The sequence below is a fragment of the Schistocerca nitens genome, chromosome 4 (genome assembly GCF_023898315.1).
Source record: "Schistocerca nitens isolate TAMUIC-IGC-003100 chromosome 4, iqSchNite1.1, whole genome shotgun sequence".
Classification (NCBI taxonomy): Eukaryota; Metazoa; Arthropoda; class Insecta; order Orthoptera; family Acrididae; genus Schistocerca; species Schistocerca nitens.
In genome coordinates, this window is record NC_064617.1 from 619,623,767 (window position 1) to 619,645,147 (window position 21,381).

The 21,381-nt window shown below is 42.0% G+C and overlaps 1 protein-coding gene across 1 annotated transcript; it reads left to right on the plus strand.

Moving 5' to 3' along the window:
• Positions 1-507: 507 nt before the first annotated feature.
• Positions 508-20,181, plus strand: LOC126251697 (probable chitinase 10). Its single transcript, XM_049952285.1, has 2 exons — positions 508-605; positions 19,106-20,181. Exons 1-2 carry the CDS (start codon positions 599-601, stop codon positions 19,816-19,818), a joined length of 720 nt encoding a protein of 239 aa, XP_049808242.1. The 5' UTR covers positions 508-598; the 3' UTR covers positions 19,819-20,181.
• The last annotated feature ends 1,200 nt before the right edge of the window (positions 20,182-21,381 follow it).

The window sequence follows — 21,381 nt, forward strand, 5'->3', positions numbered from 1 at the left end:
ACATTAATACATGACTGGAGGAACCTCTTGAAACACTTTAATTATTTCGTTCTAGTTTTTCTCCATCCTCGTTTATTAGTAAAATCTGATTGTATGAGTATTTAATGTGATCATAATGACTTGAGTGTGGAGTCAGTGATTCTTAAGTTTACGAGTTTAGTTAGAATATTTGCAAGAACATTTTTCCACTTTGCCATACACATTTATTACATGCCTTAAAAAGGAACAGAAATTTTATAGTTGAGCAGGAATCATAAATCACATAATTATAATTATAGATTCCTTCATGGTTATTAGAATAATGGAACTTACAAATTAATGTTAAGCAAATGATACCAGTAAACAGAGTGAAAGAAATTATACAAGTAATTTTATTCCACGAAAGATTGCATCTGGCCATGCGTAGGTCAAAACGTTTCGTCATTCCTTACTAAGCCACTTGAAACGATAGCCTCTAGAGCGTATTCAGTTAATTGGTTTCTTATCGGCGTGATTAAACTCCTCGAACTTTATAAGCAGAACGATCAGCCAGTAGTAAGTAGTTAGTTAACCGCCTCTGAGTTACATCCAGTAGCACGAGGGGAGAAACACTCCAGCAATGAAAGGTTAGTCTTCCTTCCTTCATTTAAAACTCGTTGCTTAAGTAAGTGTGAGTAAAACCATTTTCTAACTCCATTTGTTCTCAAACAAAGTGCACGTAATCAGAATTAAAATATTCCATGACAATAGTTCCTGAACTGTTAGATAGAATTTAATTTTATTCATAGGATTTTTAGTATAATTTTATAGATACCGTTTTCATCGTCGGCGAAGTACTTCGATTTGTTGAGTTCTGTAAAACACTTCGTATTAAAAGGTTGTGTGGTCGTACTGAAAAAATGTTCAAAACTGTGTGAATTCCTGTGGGACCAAACTGTTGAGGTCATCGGTCCCTAGACTTAAACAGTACTTTAAAGTAACTTAAACTACCTTATGCAAAGAACAACACACACACCCATGCCCGAGGGAGGACTTGGACCTCCGGAGAGAGGGGCCATGCAATCCGTGACATGGCGCCTCAAACCACGCGGCCACTACACGTGATGGTCGTGCTCAAAGTATGTATCAAGGTTTCTGTAGTAACCTTTGCACCATAATCCTACTGATGTTAAATGATTGAACTGCTAGAACGAATTTCACTTGGATATTTTAGGAGAATATAAAACTGTATTTAAAAAATCTGTGGGTTTCTGTGACAAAGATTTACCGGATTGTCAGTACAAACGGTCCATCTCTCGTTTCTCATCTTAAGCTTCTAAAGGTGTTACCCAACTAATTTGAACTAAAGCTTGCGCCTTACCTCATGCGAAATGTGTTAGTATCACAAGTGTATTTTGAATATTCCACACATCAAAAAAAAGTTTTGCGTCACCTCGGCTCCGGGAGTTCCGGAAACTGTACAGAAAATTGAAAGAGAGATCAACATAAACATCATTTCCTCTCTTTTTATTGCTCCTGAAAACCACACACTGCATGTTATGCCACCATCCAGCGAGACCTTCACAGGTGGTGGTCCAGATTGCTGTACACACCTGTACCTCCAATACCCAGTAGCACGTCCTCTTGCATTGATGCATGCCTGTATTCGTCGTGGACTACCTCGATAAGTTCATCAAGGCACTGTTGGTCCAGATTGTCCCACACCTCAACCGCGATTCGGCGTAGATTACTTACAGTGGCTGGTGAGTCCCGTCGTCCATAAACAGCCCTTCTCAACGTACACCAGATATGTTCGATAGGGTCCATGTCTGGAGAACATCCTGCCACTGTAGTAGAGCGATGTCGTTATCCTGAAGGAAGACATTCACAAGATGAGCACGTCTTCCATGAAGACGAATGGCTCGCCAATATGCCGCCGATATGGTTGCGCTATCGATCGGAGGATGGCATTCACGTATCGTACAGCCGTTACGGCGACTTCCATGGCCACTAGCGACGTACGTCGGCCCTACATAATGGCACCCCAAAACATCACGGAACATCCACCTTTCTTTACTCGCTGGACAGTGTGTCTAAGTAGATCAGCCTGACCGGGTTGCCTCCAGACAAGTCTCCGACGATTGTCTGGTTCAAGGCATATGCGACACTCATCGGTGAAGAGAATGTGATGCCAGTCTTGGAGCGGTCCATTCGGCATGTTGTTGGGCCCATCTATATCGCGCTGAACGGTGCCTTGGTTGCAAAGATGGACCTCGCCAAGGACGTTGGAAGTTGCGCATCACGCATTCTGATGCGCACACTTTGAGTCGTAACATTACGTCCTGTGGCTGCACGAAAAGCATTATTCAACATTGTGGCGTTGGTGTCAGGGTTCCTCCGAGCCATAATTCGTAGGTATCTGCCATTCACTGCAGTAGTAGCCCTTGGGCGGCCTGAGCGAGTCATGTCATCGACTGTTCCTGTCTCTCTGTATCTCCTCCATGTCCGAATAACATCGTTTTGGTTCACTCTGAGACGCCTGGATACATCCCTTGTTGAGAGCCCTTCCTGGCACAAAGTAACAATGCGGAAGCGCTCGAACCGCGGTATTGACTGTCTAGGCATGGTTGAACTATAGACAACACGAGCCGTGTACTTCCCTCCTGGTGGAATAACTGGAACTGATTGACTGTCGGACCCGCTACGTCTATTACGTGCTGCTCATGGATGGTTGTTTATATCTTTGCGCAGTTTTAGTAACATCTCTGAAGAGTCAAAGGGAATGTGTCTGTGATACAATATCCACAGTCAACGTCCATCTTCAGGAGTGCTGGGAACCGGGGTGATGCTAAACTTTTTCTGATATGTGTATATTCGGGAATCCGAAGGACATAGTTTCAACTAGAAATTTAAATATAGAAATAATACAACAATATTTGTGTAAATTTTTCGCCAGATACTCGCGTCCCAGATATCAAGAGCAAACTCAGATTTTCAATAATTTTTATCGTCCGAGCTGACTATAGTCCAATCAGGTAGCACTCTCTAGGGAATTTTTGTATAATACGAGCACAGTTACGGCTGTTTCATGTGAGAGAAATGTGAATATACGTTAAATCGAGCCTCGACTAGGTGAGTACTCCATGTCAACTGTACTCTTTTAGATTCATAAAGCAATTAGTGGGAAACTGCATCATAAAAGACAGCAAGTCTGAAAATAAATTAAGATAGGCTCATACGATTTGTTGATCTATAAAAAGCGTTCGATAGTGTAAAATGGTGCCAGATGTTCGAAATTCCGAGGAAAACGGTAGTGAGCTACAGGAAAAGACGGATGTACGAGAATCAAGAGGAAATAACAAGACTAAGAAGTCCTCGGCTTCCAAAGTGTGTAAGACGGGGATACAGTCTTTCATCCCTAATGTTCAATCTATACCTACAAGACACAATCATGACAACAGAAGAAAAGTTCAACTGTGGGACTAAAATTGAAGGTGAAAGTACAGGGTGATTATAATTAAAGTTAAACTTTCAAAACCCTGTAGAAATAACACCACTGGTCAGAATGACGTTCAATTGCAACGGAATATTATCGGAGAAAAGGGAACACGAATGGCAGAAGAAATATAAATAGTCACAGAATGTAGCAATAGACCGTGCTGTAAGCATCACAGTTTAATAGTGGTCGTCTACAAATGACAAATGAATCATACAACAATACCTAAGGCGTACGTTTGACGTTAAACACACTGTACTACTCAGTGTGCATGGGTGTACAGGTGATACTGTTAGTTACGTAAGCCCATCCATCACGGCGACGTCTTATCATATTGGATAGGAAAAATCGGTTTTTAATTGTCCTGAGGCCACAAACCGCATTTAAAGCATTAATCAGAATCAAATTGGATTATTAATTTCCGCGTGACTGGCGCAAAACATGTTCAATATGTTGTCCACCGTTTTCTGCATCAAGTTGTAATCGAGAAACAGCATTATCCACAACTGCATGAAGTGTTTCGAGGGTCACGTTCAGAATGTGTTGCGCATTGCGTCCCTTCACTGCAGCTACGTTTACAGTCGGAACGCTGAACGCAACATCTTTCAGGTAGCCCCACAGCCAGAAGTCACACGGATTAAGATCGGGTGATGGGGATGGCCAGGCTATAGGGAAATGGCGCTGATAATTCTAACATTTCCGACATGGCGCTTCAGCAGCTGCTTAACTGGATTTGCAATGTCCAGAGGTGCAACATCTTGCATAAAAATGATCCAATCCACGCATCCACGCTGTTAGAGGGCTGTAATGACGTGGTTGCGCAAAAGACAGTCATAGCCCTTACCAGTGACGGTACAGGTAGAAGTACGGGAAGCACCCGTCTTTTCGAGTATGGCCCTATGATAGGTGATGCCGTAAACCCGCAACACACAGTGACCGTTTCAAGATGAAGTGGTACTGGTTCATTTGCGTGTGGATTTTCCGTTTCCCATATTTCTGTGTATTGACATATACGGTCAGATGTCGACAAAATCTTCCATGGCCAATCATTGTCCACTTCCATGCGAGCATGAAATTCTAAAGCGAATTTCTCTCTTGCAGGCAGGTCAACAGGAAGCAACTCGTGCACATGGGTAATTTTGAATAATTTTGAATGGATAGCAAAGAAGGATATTTCGTAGGATTTTACGCACTGTGCTCACAGGTATGTCCAATGTTCGGGTAATTCTCCATGCACCACACGTGTGCACACCACCATTCGTATCCTCCTGCGTTGCTGTGGCCACTGCTTCCACTGGCATCGAATCAATGCGTTTCCTCCCTCTACCAGGTTGCACACCAAAAGAACCCGTCTCTTCGAATTTACGAATCATTTTCTCCAGACCCACGGCAGTCATCTGACCGACGCCTTTTTTCAAACCCTTCAGTGCCCAGAACTTCTGCAGAGCGAAATATGCACAGTCATCATTATTGTAATACAGCTTTACAAGCAGAGCGCAATTACTGCTTTGAGACGTCACAGCGACAGTGGTAGACGCGAAAGGAGGAAAAGCCGTGTACCCAGCGTGTTTATACCAATTTTAATGGGTCGTGCGCATGGCAGGTGTTTTCATTTACGTATTCTGACCCATACAACGCCATCTGTTGATCAATTTTCACTCTATTTTCTCTTCTGCCATACGTCTTCCCCCTTCTCCGATAATATTACGTTTTAATTTGACGTCATTCTCACTAGTGGTCTTATTTCTACAGCGTTTTAAAGCGTAACTTTAATTAAAATCACCTTGTATATCAACGATAAGATTTGTTGATGACATTGATATTCTCACTGAATGTGTAGAAGAAGTGCAGGAGCCGGCCGCGGTGGTCTCGCGGTTCTAGGCGCGCAGTCCGGAACCGTGCGACTGCTACGGTCGCAGGTTCGAATCCTGCCTCGGGCATGGATGTGTGTGATGTCCTTAGGTTAGTTAGGTTTAAGTAGTTCTAAGTTCTAGGGGACTTATGACCACAGCAGTTGAGTCCCATAGTGCTCAGAGCCATTTGAACCATTTGAAGTGCAGGATCTGTTGAAGAGACTGAACAGTCTAATGAGTACACAATATGGTTTCAGATTAAACTGAAATAACAAAAATAATGAGAATTAGCAGAAAAGAGATTAACTTTAAAATTAATATCAAAGTTGGTTATCACGAAGTAGACGAAGCTAAGGAATTCTTGTACCTTGGAACCAAAATACACCATACTGGACGAAGAAAGGACAACATAAAAAACATATTAGCACAGGCAAAGGGACGTTCCTGGCGAAGAGAAATCTACTGGTATCTAATGTAGGCCTTAATTCAATGAAAATTTTCGGAGAATGTTTGTGGAGGACACAAAAAAGCGTACTAGCATCGGCAAAGGGGCGTTACTGGCCAAGAGAAGTCTACTGTGTCAAATATAGGCCTTAATTCTGGGAATAAATATGTGAGAATGTACGTCGGCATAACAGAATTGTTTGGTAGTGAATTATGGGCAACGGAAAGACCGGAAAAAAAAAGAATTAAAGCGTTTGAGATGTGGTGCTACAAAAGAATGTTGAAAATCATGTTAACTGATAAGGAATGAGGAGGATCTCCTTAGAATCGGCGGAGAAAGGGACATATGGAAAACAGTGACAAGAAGAAGGGACAAGATACACTATGTGATCAAAAATATCCGGAAGCCTGGCTGAAAATGACTTTCAAGTTCGTGGCACCCTCAATCGGTAATGCTGGAATTCAATATGGTGTTGGTCCACCCTCAACCTTGATGACAGCTTCCACTCTCGCAGGCATACGTTCAGTCAGGTGCCGGAAGTTTTCTTGGAGAACGACAGCCCATTCTTCACGGAGTGCTGCACTGAGGAGAGGTAACGATGTCGGTCGGTACACCTGGCACGAAGTCGGCGTGTGTTCCTTAGGATTCTGGTCAGAACTCTGTGCAGGCCAGTCAATTACAGGGATGTTATTGTCGTGTAACCACTCCGCCACAGGCCGTTGCCTTATGAACAGGTGCTCGATTGTGTTGAAAGATGCAATCGCCATTCCCGAATTGCTCTTCAACAGTGGGAAGCCACAAGGTGCTTAAAACATCAATGTAGGCCTGTGCTGTGACAGTGAAACGCAAAACAACAAGGGGTACAAGCACCTTCCATGAAAAACACGACCACACCATAACACCACCTCCACCGAATTTTACTGTTGGCACCACACACGCTGGCATATGACGTTCACCAGGCATTCGCCATACCCACACCCTGCCGTCGGATCGCCACATTTTGTGCCGTGATTCGTCATTCCACACAACGTTTTTCCACTGTTCAATCGTCCAATATTTACGCTCCTTACACCAAGCGATGCGTCGTTTGGCATTTACCGGTGTGATGTGTGGCTTATGAGAAACCGCTCGACCAGGAAATCCAAGTTTTCTCGCCTCCCTCCTAACTGTCTTAGTACTTGCAGTGCATCCTGATGCTGTTTGGAATTCCTGTTTGATGGTCTGGATAGATGTCTGCCTACTACACATTACGACCCTCTTCAACAGTCGGCGGTCTGTGTCAGTCAACAGACGAGGTCGGTCTGTACACTTTTGTGCTGTACGTGTCCCTTCACGTTTCCACTTCACTATCACATCGGAAACAGTGGACCTAGGGATGTTTAGGAGTGTGTAAATCTCGTGCACAGACGTATGAGACAAGTGACACCCAATCACCTGACCACGTTCGAAGTCCCTGTTCTCCGCGAAGGGCCCCGTTCTGCTCTCTCACGATGTCTAATGACTACTCGGGTCGCTGGTACAGAGAACATGGCAGCACAATGCACCTAATATGAAAACGTATATTTCTGATGGTGTCGGGATAGTTTAGTTCACATAGTGTAATAGGACATGTGTTAAGGCATCAGAGATTAACTTCCTTGTTCCTAGAGGGAACTGAACAGGTTAAAACCTGTAGGGGAAGACAGAGATTTTGGTACTTTCAAGAAGTAATTGATGACGTAGGCTGAAAGTGTTACTCTGAGATGAAAAGGTTAGCAAGGGAGAGGACTTTATGGCACCCCACTTAAAACCAGTTAAAAGACTAATGACAAAAAAAAATAAACCAGGTAGTAAATTCTGACGCCGTATCAGAATGACTACCTTATGGCACTGTACGAATGTTCACGAAAGGACCCGTCTGTGTTACCATAACTACACAAGTTTCAGTTCACTGAAAGCCTTGATGATCCTTTTATTTTTCTCGAGGAAATGAGGAGCCAGTTTTCACTTAATTAATAATTTTCACTTAATTAATAATTAGGACTATTCATTTTGTGATACCGATATATTAGTCGGCTTTCCACGCATTAATTATGTTTCCTATGCTTTGGGAGCAAAATTTATGATCTAGTACAGGCGTTAAAGTCCCTCCGGAAGTTTCACCACACAGGGTGGTTTGATAAGCCTAGTAAAAAAGCAAGACAAAATGTTTGTTTTGTGAACAACTCACATTGCTTCTCGAAAAAGTCTATTTTGAGAGATATGCACTTGGTTCAGCGATCCTCCAGCTTTGTCATCTCATCGGAAAAATAGGTTGTACAAAATCTTCAAAATACTCGTTGACTGCAACCATCACTTCCTCATTTAATGAAAATTTCTTGCAGCCAGCAAAAGGGAACAGGGAGAAGTCGTTGGGAGTTGAGTCTGCTCAACAAGGTGGTTGAGGAAGCAATTCAGATCCAATTTCATGCCCTTCTCCATTATCGCTGATGTATAAAGCGTAATAGGGTCTAGTTATGGTTCTGTCCTTTTTCCAAGTAATCTATGAGGGTTATTTCTTGGGAAACCCAAACAACAGTGCCCCTTAGCATACCAAGTGATAAAATAACCATTGACTTCTTCTGTGGATGTCCATGGTTTTGACGGCCGTTTTCATTGTGGTGGATAATGATGGATCCAGTTTTCATTAAAATTCACAAATCAGTGTAAAAAATCTTGTGGATTGAGATTAAATCTCGCCACACGCTATGTTGAAATACTATGCCGCATGTGCTTTTGGTCGACTGCGACCAACCTCACACACAGCTTCTTCAAAGCCAATTCTCTGTGCAAGATATTATGCATTCGCTCAGTTGTGGCACCTACAATCTCAGCAATCTCACGAATTTCTATTCGGCGCTCTTGCATTACCATATTACTAATTTTGTCAATGGTTTCCTTCGTGGTGACGTCAGTTGGGCGACAGGAGTAGCTGCGCTTTGGTGTTTGTTCGACCACGTTTAAATTCGTTAATCCAAAAGCAATTGGTCTTCAGTTATGGTACAGAATCTGTGTGAACTTCATTCAATTCTGTTTTGATTTATTCGGCAGTCTAAGCCTTCGACTTGTAACGCTACCGCGCGCTCGGACGTACGTTAGCTCTATAAAGCCTGTACTGTAATAAGTTCACGGGCTTCACCTTATAAACAAGGATTTTAGTACATAAGTTGACCGCGTGTACCTAATAGAAGCAAGATCGGACTTGTACTCAGTTAATAACTACAGTGAAGCATCAAGCAAATGTAAAGTATAATTACTCGTACGCATGGACAAGAAGTATACACATTAGATGCTACCTATAATTAATAATTCGGTCGCCAGCCTACTTAGGCAATGAGTGAGTTTTTCCTTGTACAAGTGGGTGCATGTACAAGCATAGTAACACGTAGTAATGATGCGTTATATGGCAAAGTTTGGAACCAGAAAAATCCACTGAACTAAAGCTTTCTCTTTTTGTACTAATTTGGACGAGATAAATTCACACATCATCACACAGCAATGATTAGTACGAACTGCATTTTGCATATTGATCAGACTGAAATCGAGCATAGATTGTCCTAGAATGAGCAGTTTTGAAAGCACACATACAATGTCACTATTAAAATTGGAAAACAACACTAATACCCTTAGGTTCAATATAGAACTTAACTTTACTGGTCAAATCTGATTAGCACATTTCAAGGTTTGAAAGAATGGACAAGAGAAAGGGGGGGGGGGGCCTGAAACTGTTATGGTCGTTATACTGAAATTATTAAGTATTGAAGGCAAATTAACACTCAAAATCATCAATCTATGGATAACTACTCTTTTGTCTTACTTCTGAATAATTTAACTGTCATTATTTCTGTCTCAGATTAATTAAATAACATCGCTAACTCAATTCAAAAAACTCTCTTCCAAGTTAGTCATACTTTTGTTCTTTATCAACATTTGCAATAACACATAGAACTTTAAACTTCTTTATAGCATAGGTTTGTCTGCTAATAATTCTTATTAACACTAATTTTAAACTTTCAGTTCAGGATACTCGGGTTGCACAGTACGAGGTAAGGACCCTGTCTAGGTCAGTGATCAGGATCAGTAATGGCTAGGTCAATTCTGGTAAAAGTCACGTTATTATTGAACAGTTAGAAACAGTTTCGACCCTGGTCCACACAGATACACTTCTAAAGATGAAATAAATGTTTGACCTGTGCAAATCGGTGCGGCGGTTGGCGGGCAGCGAGATAGCGGGCAGCACGGCACACATACAAGCACGGCTAAGGCTCACACTACATAGGCACTTTCCTTCTTCTTAGCGTCGTAATCTTTCCAACTTTGTGCCTCAGAATATAGCCATGCCAAGTAGTCGTCGGAATCGGTTCATCCGAGGCTCAATGGAATCCACTTTTCCTAGGTAGCCGCCTCGGTATAGTACGTGTTCCTCTGACCGATTCACAACTCCGACTGTTCTACTGAGCCCGTTGTGCCGAACCGCGCCCAGTGTGCGTTTCCCGCGCCCGCCTGCCTCCACCTTTTTCCGCTTCCCTACAGGTAGGGTATTTACCACAGGTTTTCTACTACACATACCCTAATGCATTACCTACGTATGGACCAAGTGTATAAATTACAATTTTCACATCTTACAATAGTTTTAACATTAAACACACTTCCCTTTGATCACCACATTATTTGAAATCCAACATAAATAATAATATTCATTTCAAAAGTTACTCACAGTTCCTTTAACATCACGATACGAACCGAAAAAGAAGTTCAAAACATTGCTTACATTAATTTATCTAAATTCATAAAGAAAAAAATTATTATATGTACAGTTGTCGTTACACATGCCCCTGTTTCCAGAAAATTTTGCTTAAGTCCAAATTTTATGGGAACACTAAATCTTAGAATTATACAGTGGTTCTGAATCTTTACTTAAACGTCCAAAAAGATTTACACTACATATTTCCTTTTACTTACTGTATATAGGTTTACACTCTTTTAACACATCAAGAATAATTATTTGTCATTTACTCAAGTGCCTTTTGCACAGTCCAACGTCCCATCATAACATTACTAAAATAACAATTTAATCATTTTTTTTCTAAATTTCTCAAAGAAATAATTTAAAATTCTGGAATACAAACATTTAACTACAAAAACAATTGCATGTTTTGTGTACACTATAAGATAATTTGTCGCTGCTTTCTTTGAATAGCAGTCCATTTCCTTACTTACTAAACAAAACACACACACACACATATTCAGAAAATTAACTACACATATTTGCTGCCTATTATGCGGATTTGGGCAGTCCTTTTCACTTCATATTGTCACATCTCCTGGATCACATTTACAATTTTCCATCGACTATTTATCTGCCCTCATTGGTATTTGGCAGTCCTTCATATTATGGTTCATACACTGCCCATTTTCATTTTTGACAGTCCCATCTTTTATCTGGCTGATAGCATTTATCCTTTCATTTCAGTCCCTTTCTCCATACCTTTTTACAGTTACAGTACAATTGGTAATCTGAAACTCACATAACTACATTAGCACACTTTCAAGGGTATACAGACATTTACAAAGATTAGTTACATTTAGAATAACTTGGGTTCAGCATAAGATACAGCACAATTACTCGTTCCTAGGAACATACAGTTTCAAGTCCACAATATTTCTTACACCTAAAGGTCTTTTGGATTTTGGGTAGATCAGGTAGTAAGCATTGTCGTGTGGAATATTCTGTATTATATATGGTCCATTATAAATATATTTAAATTTGGAAATTTCATGGTTTAGTTCACTAGACTTTTCGTGGGTTTTTAAAAGAACATAATCTCCAATTTTAAATTTTGAAACTTTTAAATTTTTTATTGTGTCTTTTAGATCTAGGTTCAGCTTTTTGCTTTGCCCTTTTTATCACCAATTCTTTCTTTTGATCCAATCCCAAACTTGTACAAGGTGGAAACTCTAGTTTTTCTTCAATTAAACTTTTACTATTTCTGCCTAACAAAATTTCTTCTGGTGGGAATCCAGTAGTTTCATGATGTAATGTGTTCATGACGTTCTCAAAATCCGATATAAATCTGCCTCAGACTCTAAATCAAGAAAACAATAATTCACTTTCAGGTAACACTGAGACACAGTAATAATAAAGTCATGCATAATACTAATAATATATACAAATACAGTATCCTGCCCCCAGTCTCTTTATTAACAAGGCAGTCTTTTAGGGTTCATAAAACAGTCACTTAAGTCTGGTGGCTTTTTAGGCCTCCTATTTTCTACATCTTTCACTAAACCATTCAGATCTTGCCAACGTTTCGTTTCATCAGGTGGCTTTTTAGGTTTTGAAATTTCAAAGTCTCTAGCAAGGTACAACATTCCCTGTTCTGCTATCATTTTATCAGGTGGTTTTTTTTGTTCCTGTAATTCACACTCCTTCAAAACATTTATTAAGGCGTGCCCCAGTATAGTATCATCTGGAGGTTCCTGCAAATTATGCCCCTGTTTTACATTACTGAATAATTCATTCGGTTTTGGCCCAGTTCTACTTTCTGTATCTTTCTTTGGAAAATTTTCACTAATTTTCTCATACCCTCTTTCAGTAAAAGTATATTCACTATCGTTTACACCTGCAAATTCATCGTCACTAGAGTCATCATTACTCTCTTCCTCAACATCAGATTCACTTAAGTACGCTACTTTTGAACAATAGGGAAAGTTAGTATATTCATTTTCATCTGTATTTGCGTATCTTTCATCATCGGAACTATCGTCGGAATCCGACCATTCCGGATCGCTTTCAGGTTCTAACATAAAAGCTTTTCTGAGACAGGCACTAAGTTCCTCCTCTGTATTGTCGTCAGGCTTGGATTTTAACTCAATCTCCTCTTTTGGCAATACGGCCTCATCCTCAGCTTTAATCACATCCACTGTGACTGCATATTCGGTGTAATCCTCGTCGACTTTGATTACTTTCAGGTAATCATCTGCCCCTTCTCCACAGTGCCTCTCGGTAGCAGCTTGTACTATTGGCGTACTGTTAGCAGAAGTTATTTCTTCGTCAATGCTAAGGATTTCATCCTCCAAATCCTTCCTAACCTTAATCTGCGTCCTATTAGCGGCACGCGTACTTTGCGTGGCGCTATTTATTCTCTCCTCTTCCAATTCTGGCCATGTCACCTTATCGACGTCCCTACTATCTCCTTTTCCACTAACTAATTTCTTTGCCTCATACTCCTTCTTAAAATCCTCCCACTCACATTGCTTTAGGCCCTTGTACAGATCATCGATCTGCACACGCCAATCAGTTACTTCTGCTAATTCATCCTCGCCTTTTATCTCATTGCAAACACTGCTAACCGCACCTCTCTGTGTATTCACAGTTTCATTTATCGTTTCCTTTGCCACGGAATTATCACTCGTAAAATTTTCATTAGCTCTGACGACTATGTTCGTATCTACTGCTGCCATATTTCTAGCGGCTTCTTTCCTAACAGATGTTCTGCTAGACTGGGCCGTTGCCCTCTGATGCTCCACTCGCCTGTTAACATGTAGCGCTCTGTGCGGCAGAGATGACTCATTCTGGCTCGCAGCTGACGCTTGTTTCGCCACAACACGTCGCGGCGTTCCATGTCTGTCCCTAGCCTGTCTCATTACATTACGGTCGGTCCGGTAACTTTTTTCAAATCGGGGCCGGTATGTATTGTCCGCTTCCGTTTGGCCCGCAACGTTCGCGGAAATTAGTTTCCCGCGTCGTTATTCTTTCGCGCGGTATACCCTCTACCGCGACCTGGATTATTTCCTCTGCCTCTTCCTCTGCCTCTTTCTCTTTGTATTACATTGACGCGAAATCCATCGCCGTCGTTTCGTTCGTCATTGTGTCGGTTATTATGGTTACCAAAATTTTGATAATTGGCACGACTTTCGCGCCAATGGTCTTCGTCTTCGACCCTTTCTAGAAATGCTTGGAAGCTGCGATGATTGCTTCCTACATACCTCTTTGAATCTTCTGGGAGCTTTTTATATAACTCCCATATAATTTCTGAATCTGATCTTCGGCCTCTTAAATGCGTCAATTTCTGGTACCAATGCTCGCAGAAATCTTTCAAAGAATTCCTGCCCCTGTTATCATGCTGTTTGGCCATGATAAACTCGCGCCATAAATGGTCCTGCTTTTGTTCTGACCAATATTCTTCCGTAAATCTTTGCCTGAATTCTTCGAACGTCATTCGTTCAATATTTAAATTTATTCCCCAGCGCTTAGCATCACCTGCTAAGGCGCTAACTACAACATTTATCTTTTCCTGATCAGACAAGTGCTCAGGAAATACTCTCTCGCAATTTTTGATAAAATCTAACGGATGCCACCCGTTATGTTTCTTGGCTGGATCGAAGCGTTCCTCACCTTCTAATAGCTTCGTAATCGGTGTGCCGTTACAGACAACACCAGGCCTATCTTTAATTTTGCTCTCCAGATCGAAAATTCTGCCTTGAATTTTCGTAGTATTTTGTTCACAGTTTTGAACACATCCGGTTACTTTTTTATCTAAATCCCTTTCAGTTTCTAAAACTACCTTTTCCAACCGTGATATTCCGTGTTGACATTCGTTTACGATCTCAGTTTTAAGACCGAAAACTTTTTCGTCTACCTTAGTTTCAACCAGAGGTTCTACTTTCTCTTGGATGTTGAGAATTTCAACATCGAATCTACTATTAATATTTCCAATTTCCTCCTGCATAGTATCCATATTTTTGTTAATGGTATCAATTTCAAATTTCAGAGTATTTACCACAGAACTTAAATTACCCACTTTCTGTTCTACTTGTTCTATTTGTTTACTAATTTTAATTCCCTGTCCTTCGACCTGTGCTTTAATTTGATCCACCTGTGTTTTAAGTTGCTCGTCAACGTGTGTTTTGAGCTGTTCATTCTGTGTTTTGAGCTGACGTCCCTGTTTTTTGAGTTGCTCGTCAACGTGTGTTTTAAGCTGTTCATTCTGTGTTTTGAGTTGCTCGTCAACGTGTGTTTTAAGCTGTTCATTCTGTGTTTTGAGCTGATTAACCTGATTGCCGACTTGTTTTTGAAGTTGCTCATTCTGTCACGCAATTTGTTTGGTTAATTGTTCAAATAAGTAGTTCATGCTTAAAATTTTTACACTGTTTTGTTCTACGGAATCCGTGTGTTTCTGTTCTACTTCAGAAGTTTCTTTCGGTTCTTTTTTTATCTGTGGTGAATCAAACGTGTCAGTGGATTCGTTCACGTACCCACTATCATCTACAAAGTCACCCTCTACTTCCTGTTTTGTCCCTTGCTGTGTTCGAGACGATCTCGACATTTCAATCTGTTCGTTAACATGTTCGTAGTATTGTATGTACGCCAATTGTCTTCCGCTAACGCCATCTGTTATCTGGCCACGTAAACTCCTGCTACTGCCAGCCGCATTCTCCATTTCGCTTGGCGCATCTACCCTGCCTACGTTCCTGTCCATATTGAATGCCAACTATACCACACTATTATACTTGACGCTCACTGTAATTTATTTTACTGAACTTTATTGCTATTCGTGCCACTAAACATCCACTGTTCGATCTTTACGTTAATTTGTAATCGACAACAACTGGATGTCCTGTCACCGGGAAGCCACTTGTAACGCTACCGCCCGCTCGGACGTACGTTAGCTCTATAAAGCCTGTACTGTAATAAGTTCACGGGCTTCACCTTATAAACAAGGATTTTAGTACATAAGTTGACCGCGTGTACCTAATAGAAGCAAGATCGGACTTGTACTCAGTTAATAACTACAGTGAAGCATCAAGCAAATGTAAAGTATAATTACTCGTACGCATGGACAAGAAGTATACACATTAGATGCTACCTATAATTAATAATTCGGTCGCCAGCCTACTTAGGCAATGAGTGAGTTTTTCCTTGTACAAGTGGGTGCATGTACAAGCATAGTAACACGTAGTAATGATGCGTTATATGGCAAAGTTTGGAACCAGAAAAATCCACTGAACTAAAGCTTTCTCTTTTTGTACTAATTTGGACGAGATAAATTCACACATCACCACACAGCAATGATTAGTACGAATTGCATTTTGTATATTGATCAGACTGAAATCGAGCATAGATTGTTCTAGAATGAGCAGTTTTGAAAGCACACATACAATGTCACTATTAAAATTGGAAAACAACACTAATACCCTTAGGTTCAATATAGAACTTAACTTTACTGGTCAAATCTGATTAGCACATTTCAAGGTTTGAAAGAATGGACAAGAGAAGGGGGGGGGGGGCCTGAAACTGTTATGGTCGTTATACTGAAATTATTAAGTATTGAAGGCAAATTAACACTCAAAATCATCAATCTATGGATAACTACTCTTTTGTCTTACTTCTGAATAATTTAACTGTCATTATTTCTGTCTCAGATTAATTAAATAACATCGCTAACTCAATTCAAAAAACTCTCTTCCAAGTTAGTCATACTTTTGTTCTTTATCAACATTTGCAATAACACATAGAACTTTAAACTTCTTTATAGCATAGGTTTGTCTGCTAATAATACTTATTAACACTAATTTTAAACTTTCAGTTCAGGATACTCGGGTTGCACAATACGAGGTAAGGACCCTGTCTAGGTCAGTGATTAGGATCAGTAATGGCTAGGTCAATTCTGGTAAAAGTCACGTTATTATTGAACAGTTAGAAACAGTTTCGACCCTGGTCCACACAGATACACTTCTAAAGATGAAATAAATGTTTGACCTGTGCAAATCGGTGCGGCGGTTGGCGGGCAGCGAGATAGCGGGCAGCACGGCACACATACAAGCACGGCTAAGGCTCACACTACATAGGCACTTTCCTTCTTCTTAGCGTCGTAATCTTTCCAACTTTGTGCCTCAGAATATAGCCATGCCAAGTAGTCGTCGGAATCGGTTCATCCGAGGCTCAATGGAATCCACTTTTCCTAGGTAGCCGCCTCGGTATAGTACGTGTTCCTCTGACCGATTCACAACTCCGACTGTTCTACTGAGCCCGTTGTGCCGAACCGCGCCCAGTGTGCGTTTCCCGCGCTCGCCTGCCTCCACCTTTTTCCGCTGCCCTACAGGTAGGGTATTTACCACAGGTTTTCTACTACACATATCCTAATGCATTACCTACGTATGGACCAAGTGTATAAATTACAATTTTCACATCTTACAATAGTTTTAACATTAAATACACTTCCCTTTGATTACCACATTATTTGAAATCCAACATAAATAATAATATTCATTTCAAAAGTTACTCACAGTTCCTTTAACATCACGATACGAACCGAAAAAGAAGTTCAAAACATTGCTTACATTAATTTATCTAAATTCATAAAGAAAAAAATTATTATATGTACAGTTGTCGTTACAAACTGAAAATGTCTAACAACAGCACCAATGTCGGTTTTATTCATTTTCTGCCGCAGTCGACACACTGAACAATTCAGACGGGTGTCAAGAATTTATTCTCTGGATCGCCAAATTTCTTTATATAGTTCGTGGGTTAAACAGGCTTGTCACCCGTGAAGACGCCACAAAAATGTTACATTATTTCTTGGAAATTTACGCCTTTCGTGTATTTCACTAGAGTGCGAAGAAATCGCCTGTGACACACGATTCCCTTTACAAGTCTGCGAGTTAAATTATCTAATCACGTCACCAGCGTTAGTAAACGTGACGTAGTATCCTGATTGTAAGTTAGGCTGTGTTCTATGGAGGTTAAAGCATCGACCTCGTTCAGAAAACATGTCCGAAAGCATAGTGCCACAACACCGGCCACGACAGAGCCATGGAGTGATTCCATTCGGGAGTAACCACCTCACGTGTTAAGACATGTGTCCCACTGGGAGACGATACGATCAATTCCCGTTTCGTATAGAGCCGTCGATCATTCACAGATCCTCAACCGCACCCACTCTTACATATCCTCGGCCAACTGAATCCGACTTCCAGGCACGACCTTCTTCATGTCGCAATCGATGTGAAAATCACATGGTGAACGATTCAGGCTGTACGGAGTTTGTGTCAGTGTTTCCGAACCGTATCGTCCCCACACTGCAATCAGATGAAGGATAGCTTCAACAATTTGGTTAGGAAACACTTCAACGTCCTCCGTTTTTATAAAACAGATCTGAAGATGGACATTATATAGACCGAAACCAGTAGTCTGATGAGATAAATATTTGCGACCACAAACGTGAAGTAAAGGAAAATTTATTCTATTTCGGGTCACTGTTCAGTTCGCTACCATGTCGCAGCTTGTGATCCTTCGTACGGTCTGGATCGTTTACTCTATGATTTTCACATCGCTCGTGACCTGAAGAAGGACATGAGTGGACATCGGTTTCGGTCGGACGAGGAAGTGCAACTGTGGTTCAAAAACGGCTCTGAGCACTATGGGACTTAACTGCTGAGGTCATGAGTCCCCTAGGACATCACATACATCCTTGCCCGAGGGAGGATTCGAACCTGTGACCGTAGCGGTCGCGCGGTTCCAGACTGTAGCGCCTAGAACCGTTCGAACACTCCGGCCGGCTGCAACTTTGGGTGCAGCTGTGGATCACTTGTGGTGATTAGTTTTGAATGGAATCAAATGGCTCTGAGCACTATGCGACTTAACTTCTGAGGTCATTAGTCGCCTAGAACTTACAACTAATTAAACCTAACTAACCTAAGGCCATCACACACATCCATGCCCGAGGCAGGATTCGAACCTGCGACCGTAGCGGTCACGCGGTTCCAGACTGAAGCGCCTTTAACCGCACGGCCACACCGGCCGGCTGAATGGAATCATTCCATGGTCTTTGTGTGCAGGGTGTTTAATGTGATTGTCCCTCACACATTGTGAAAGTCATGCCGGTTCGAATCTGTTTGTAAACTGGGGATCAGACAGCAACCTTGGGTCTCATCAGCAACGAGAGATCCCCTGTATGTCCAATCCCCAGCAGATTCGATGACGGGTTGAAACAGTGGTGGATTAAATAAACATCAGCGAAATACAGATTAGAATAATGCAAAATAACAGGAAAGAAGGATGAGCCGGCAGCTGAGGCGGACACAGTTAGAGGTTCCACTGGGCTCAGCATGCAAAGAGTGTAACCCCCTCCAGACACGCCTACCCAGTTCCACTCCAGTGTGATCAAAACATTAAAGTCGGGAATAAAACCAACTGTCTGGAAGATGACATAAAACCTATTCGACTGTTCTTTACCTGCTGGCGAGTAACAACAATAACCAAACGTCGCTACCCTGCTTTCGTCTGGAAGTGAGAACGTATTCCGCTCATGCCGTCACTGCTTGTTTCAGGTTTCATCGTAGCCAGCCTCTGGCTAGTTCTGACGACGAGCGTTGCCCTCGGTTCACCCGTCGGCAGCTGCTCTACGTTCTCCGGCTCGGGCTCGATAACCTTCCTGCGTGACGACAGGAACTGCTCCGTCTTCTACGAGTGCGTCTCCACCGAGCCCACCATGGTGGTGTGCCCCAGCGGGCTGCACTTCAACGCGGTGCTCAAGGTGTGCGACTGGCCGGCGGCCGCGGGCTGCTCTGTCACCACGCCGGCCCCCGTCAAGTCGACGGTCTTTACGCGCGCCACGCCCAAACCCGAGGCGACGCCGGACAAGGCAGAGCCGCCCGGCGCCCAGACCGTCATCTTCACGCGCGAGCCCTCCAGCACAGTTCCCGCGCCGGTCGACGTCGTCCCAGTGAAGCCGCAAGAAAGCACGGAGTGCCCCGCGGTCGGCGGCTGTCCCAAGTACAACGGCGACGACACTCTGGTGATCCAACTGCCGCACGCTTTCAACTGCAGCCGCTTCTGCATGTGCGACCACGGGAAGCCGGTCACGTTCGAATGTCCCAGCGGGCTGCACTACAACAAGGCAGAAGGCATCTGCGACTGGCCCGTCAACGCCAAGTGCGTGCCCGACAGAGGATTCGCTGGTATGTGGTCTCCGCCGGAGCCAGATGTTCCCGCCGAGTCGTCCAGGCGGCGACGCTCCTGGAACCTCCTCCGCTTCCCCTAGTCACCGAGTATGCCCCAGCTTGGCGTACATATTATAACGACCCTGCAGAAACTCGTAATTATTCTGACATTACCTTCCAACCCTATGTTACCACAAAGCTCGCTACTCTACGTTGCATTCGATATCATTAAGCATTAATGTAACACAAAAAGTGTTATGTTACAACGCGATAATCTTAACTTGCATAAGTACACACAGACCTGTTCATACAAACATGATCGATTATTCTCACAAATACACTCATGCATACATTCATTACAGACTGATCTAAAAGATAATTGGTAGTATGTAGAATAATTAAGGAACTACTGTTTGTTAAACCTATCCAGTTTAAACTTAATAAATGGCATTATAAGGCTAAAACTTTGATCTTATCTTTCTGTTTCTTCCTGTCTTACGGTCTCATTATTAAATCAGTGACGACGAAGAAGTGTTATTTTTAACAGTGCTACTTTGGCCAAAGACCGCATCTGCTGTAAATAGTATTTGAATGACACTGACACGTTTAAACGATATGAGAATTCATGTGTTAAAATACTTTCTATGACATCATTCCTCAAATACATTTTATAGAAAATTATTTTTTGTGTATTGTGTTATCTTTTTAGACAGAATACAGTTATAGAAATGACGGAATGTTAATGATGTTCATGATTATTGATACAGTGATAATACTTTAACTGTAACTGTTGTCGCCCTCTTATCAAAGCGAATTTCTCGTGGTATGGAATCTGCATCGAACAGCAGTAGTGGATAGTACAAAACTGTGGCAAAACAGGAAATCGCAAGTCGCATATCGGAGACATTGTGGATTGTTGGTGTGCTCAAGAAAACAGACAGAGGGCACTCAGCTCTTGTGAGGCCAAATGAGGACCTACTTGACTGAGAACTAGCGACACCGTTCATGAAAACTGACAAGTCCGGGAGAGCCACTCCCAGAATCTACTCTGCAGGAATCAACATGGATTCCGGAAACAGCGATCGTGTGAGACCCAACTCGCTTTATTTGTTCATGAGACCCAGAAAATATTAGATATAGGCTCCCAGGTAGATGCCATTTTCCTTGACTTCCGGAAGGAGTTCGATACAGTTCCGCACTGTCGCCTGATAAACAAAGTAAGAGCCTACGGAATATCAGACCAGCTGTGTGGCTGGATTGAAGAGTTTTTAGCAAACAGAACGCAGCATGTAGTTCTGAATGGAAAGGCGTCTACAGACGTTAAAGTAACCTCTGGCGTGCCACAGGGGAGTGTTATGGGACCATTGCTTTTCACAATATATATAAATGACCTAGTAGATAGTGTAGGAAGTTCCATGCGGATTTTCGCGGATGATGCTGTAGTATACAGAGAAGTTGCAGCATTAGAAAATTGCAGCGAAATGCAGGAAGATCTGCAGCGGATAGGCACTTGGTGCAAGGAGTGGCAACTGACCCTTAACATAGACAAATGTAATGTATTGCGAATACATAGAAAGAAGGATCCTTTATTGTGTGATTATATGATAGCGGAACAAACACTGGTAGAAGTTACTTCTGTAAAATATCTGGGAGTATGCTTACGG